This window comes from Camelina sativa, chromosome 7 (genome assembly GCF_000633955.1).
Source record: "Camelina sativa cultivar DH55 chromosome 7, Cs, whole genome shotgun sequence".
In the NCBI taxonomy this organism is placed as follows: Eukaryota; Viridiplantae; Streptophyta; class Magnoliopsida; order Brassicales; family Brassicaceae; genus Camelina; species Camelina sativa.
In genome coordinates, this window is record NC_025691.1 from 17,909,555 (window position 1) to 17,913,521 (window position 3,967).

At 39.0% G+C, this 3,967-nt stretch overlaps 1 protein-coding gene across 1 annotated transcript in view; it reads left to right on the forward strand.

Annotated features, from left to right (window-relative positions):
- Positions 1-3,967, forward strand: part of LOC104701408 (serine/threonine-protein kinase EDR1-like) — a gene marked incomplete in the record, with an annotated part of 13,751 nt that overhangs the window by 988 nt on the left and 8,796 nt on the right. Inside the window, 9 exon segments of the mRNA XM_019227689.1 lie at positions 226-676; positions 765-1,383; positions 1,522-1,562; positions 1,688-1,756; positions 2,007-2,107; positions 2,216-2,294; positions 2,427-2,525; positions 2,993-3,058; positions 3,158-3,207. Of these exon segments, the coding sequence (XP_019083234.1) occupies positions 226-676; positions 765-1,383; positions 1,522-1,562; positions 1,688-1,756; positions 2,007-2,107; positions 2,216-2,294; positions 2,427-2,525; positions 2,993-3,058; positions 3,158-3,207 (1,575 nt within the window).

Sequence of the window (3,967 nt, forward strand, 5' to 3'; positions counted from 1 at the left end):
TTTTTGTGGAATCGAGATTGAGTTTTCAATTGCTAGGATTGTGAATTGGATTCATATAGTTTCAGGAGCTTTGAGTTTGATTATTTAGAATTGATAGATTTGAGATTAGTGTAGACTCTAGTTACCTGATATGTTGTTCAGATTCAGAATTTTGATAGATAAGAGAGTGTTGGTATCGTTTTTAGTATAGTTTCTCAAATTCGTGTTGGTATGGTTTGTTTTTAGGAACTCGATGGCGGAAAAGCTATATGGCTTCTCAGCTGCAGAAGCACTAGGGAAGGACTCGATTAATATACTTGTAGATGGTCAGGACGCTGCTGTTGCGCAAAATATATTTCAGCGTTGCAGTAGTGGAGAGAGTTGGACTGGAGAGTTTCCTGTCAAGAACAAATCAGGAGAGAGATTTTCTGTTGTGACTACGATTTCTCCTTTCTATGATGATGATGGTTCTCTTATCGGGATCATATGTATCACGAACGATTCGGCACTTTTTCAACGACCGAAAGTTCCTCCAGCTAAAACAAGGTGGCAAGAAGGGGAGACGAGCTTTACCCGGGGGACCAATGGTGTTGCGTCTAGGTTTGGTCTTGACTCCAAAGATGCTGTTGTATCGAAACTTGGCCTTGATTCTCAGCAGCCTATACAAGTCGCTATAGCATCTAAGATTTCAGATTTGGTTAGTGCAGCTCTAGGTTTTGCAAATTCTTCACCTTTTTCTTCTTCTACCCCGTTGCATCTTTTGACTACTCTAGTGTAACTTTCAGGCATCCAAGGTGGGCAACAAGGTCAAGTCAAAAATGCGAGCAGGTGATAATTATAACGCTGCACACCGCGAGGGTGGGGATGTGGACAGTCATCAGTCTGATCAGGGTTTCTTCGATGCTGCTGAGGATGCAGCTACAAGTGGCCCTAGCACACCTAGAGGGAATTTGATCCAACCCCCTTTTGGTGTGTTCTTATGTAACGAAGAGAAGTCTTCTTCGAAACCCTCCAGAGATTCCAGTGATGAAAATGTTGGAAACTCTGTTGTCCCTAAGACACTTACCTCAAAAACTGAAGAATGGATGGTAAAGAAAGGGTTCTCATGGCCATGGAAAGGGAATCAACAGGAAGATTTGGAAAGAAGGCGTGCTCATTCTGTGTGGCCGTGGGTGCAGAATGTACAACCACACGAAGAAGCTCATCATAGTAAGTCTGAAAGCAAGACATGTGAAAGTAATAAGCCTGCCAATAACGAGGCTGTGGGTTCTATTAGTGTGAACAGCGCTAGCAGCTGTGGAAGTACCAGCAGCGGTGTTATGAACAAGGTTGATACGGATAGCGACTGTTTGGACTATGAAATCTTATGGGAGGATTTGACAATTGGAGAACAAATCGGGCAAGGTGATGTACTCATTTGACAAAGATGATCTCTATTGTGAAAGACATATCAATCCTTCAAGACATCATACATATTTTTGTGGATTTCTTCTTTCTGGTCTGCTAACGTGCTCGTTATAATTTCCTTCTTTATACATACAGGTTCATGTGGAACTGTCTATCATGGTCTGTGGTTTGGATCTGTACGTTCTTGTCATCTGTTGACGTTGTAGAAATATGCATCATTGATTTTCACAAGCCTCCATGAAATATTCACTAAACTTTTAAAAAAAAAGTAAATTACTGAGAGTTGCTAATGTCAATGCAGGATGTGGCTGTAAAGGTGTTTTCCAAACAAGAATATTCTGAAGAGATCATTACATCTTTTAGACAAGAGGTATTATTATTTCCTCTCGCTTTTTTAAAGCATGTTTGGTAAAAGACCATTAAGATTTTACTTGGTTTAAGCGAGTAATACCTGCCTTCTGTCTTTCATATTTACATACACCAAAATCGTTCCCAAACTACCACAGTTTTTCTGTACGAATTTTTCTTCCAAAATTGCGTCTTCCCGGAAAAATTATATCATTTCAGAGATTATTAGCCTATGTAATCTTTCTTATGCTGGACTTATTTTTATCTTGAAGGTATCGTTGATGAAAAGACTTAGACATCCAAACGTTCTGCTGTTTATGGGAGCTGTGGCATCACCTCAGCGTCTTTGTATAGTGACAGAGTTTCTTCCACGGTCTGACCCCTTCTCTTTAGCGAATATTACATATCACTACGGATTTTGGACGCCGGGGCCAAAACACTGACTCACTCTAGATTCTAAATCTTTCGAAATTATTTGCAGTGGAAGTCTCTTTCGTTTGCTGCCGAGGAACAAGTCAAAACTGGATTTGAGGCGACGTATCCATATGGCCGCAGACATTGTAAGTATTATACACATGATTTTCCAGTTGTCTCCACGGTTTTCTAAGTATAGGCTGCTCTATTTTTGGTTCTTTATTGCATTTGCCTTGCATATCTTTCTTTTTCGCTCTTTGATTGTGTCTTTCCCACAGGCTCGTGGCATGAATTATCTTCACCACTGTAGTCCACCCATCATTCACCGTGACCTGAAGTCGTCAAACCTACTGGTTGATCGAAACTGGACCGTGAAGGTATTGTTTCCATTATTGAAGTCATATAGTTTCCCTTAATAGGGGCAATCAGTAACTTTATACTTATACCTATAGTACTTCTGATGGAGCTAAAAACAAGAAAAACAAAATACTGTCCACTCCCACCAGGTTTAGCAGGTGACATGAGTTTGGTGGGTGAACTGGATTTGAATGTCCCCAATTAAAACAAATTGTTTGATTAATTTTCTTCGTGAGATGAGTTGATATAGTAGTCTAGGTCAATAATTAGGGTTGATAATTCCCCTGTGTCAGAAGTCAGAACTTGAGTTGTATCTTGTATGTAAACAGTCGTCTGATAAATAGACTTTAAAGTAAAATGTAAAATCATACAACTATACTCTGAAATGAAGCTTTTGATAATGCTTCGCCTTTGTGAATAAACCAGAAAATAGGTTTAGGGTAAAAAGCGTGTTTGTCATAGTTAACTTAACGCGCAGCTCTAACAGGTTGCTGACTTTGGTCTTTCTCGCATCAAGCATGAGACGTATCTCACTACAAACGGAAGGGGAACGGTACTTTTCATAGGCTCTTACTGAACTGATTCCCATTTTATTCTTTCTATGAAATCAATTTCTCACAATGAATTTCATTGTTTTTTATCTGTTCTGCAGCCGCAATGGATGGCACCAGAAGTTCTTCGGAATGAGGCTGCTGATGAAAAGTATAATCTCTTTTTCCTTGCTTGATTAACTTCCTTTGCTTGTTGTTTGATCTAGCTTTCAACTCTAACGATGCTCTTCCTACTCTGTAAATGGCAGATCCGATGTTTATAGCTTTGGAGTAGTACTATGGGAGCTTGTAACAGAGAAGATCCCATGGGAAAATCTAAATGCTATGCAGGTATAGTTTCCACTTGAAGGAAATATGTCAACATCGTCTCCGAATGAAAATTAGATTAGGGAAATCCAAAACTTAGCCATATCGTACTCAGAAGATATACAAGGCCATATTAGTAAGAAGAATTTTAACGTCACAAAATACTACAGCTAAATTGGTTTCTAATATGCATTTAGTTTCCATCAACCATAGAAAGAAAGATGTACATAGTTTAAGTAAGTTGACTACCCATTTTGGCTATTTTAGTACCAATGGAAAACAGTAGAGTAAATTATCTTACTATAGTAAAACTACCTATAAAATGTGCAAGTTAAGTGAGTTGATGATATTTCTGGTCAACTCAAAGGTTGTTTTGCAACATGCTAAACATGAGTTCTGCTGAAGAAAGCTTGCTTTTTACTGTCTCCTCTTTGTTCTTGTATATATTACACTCACACAGTAAAACAAATATGAAGAGAAGTCTATTGAGAAACTTGCAGGTGATTGGAGCAGTGGGGTTCATGAACCAGAGGCTGGAAGTTCCAAAGGACGTTGACCCTCAGTGGATTTCTTTAATGGAAAGCTGCTGGCATAGGTACAACTAA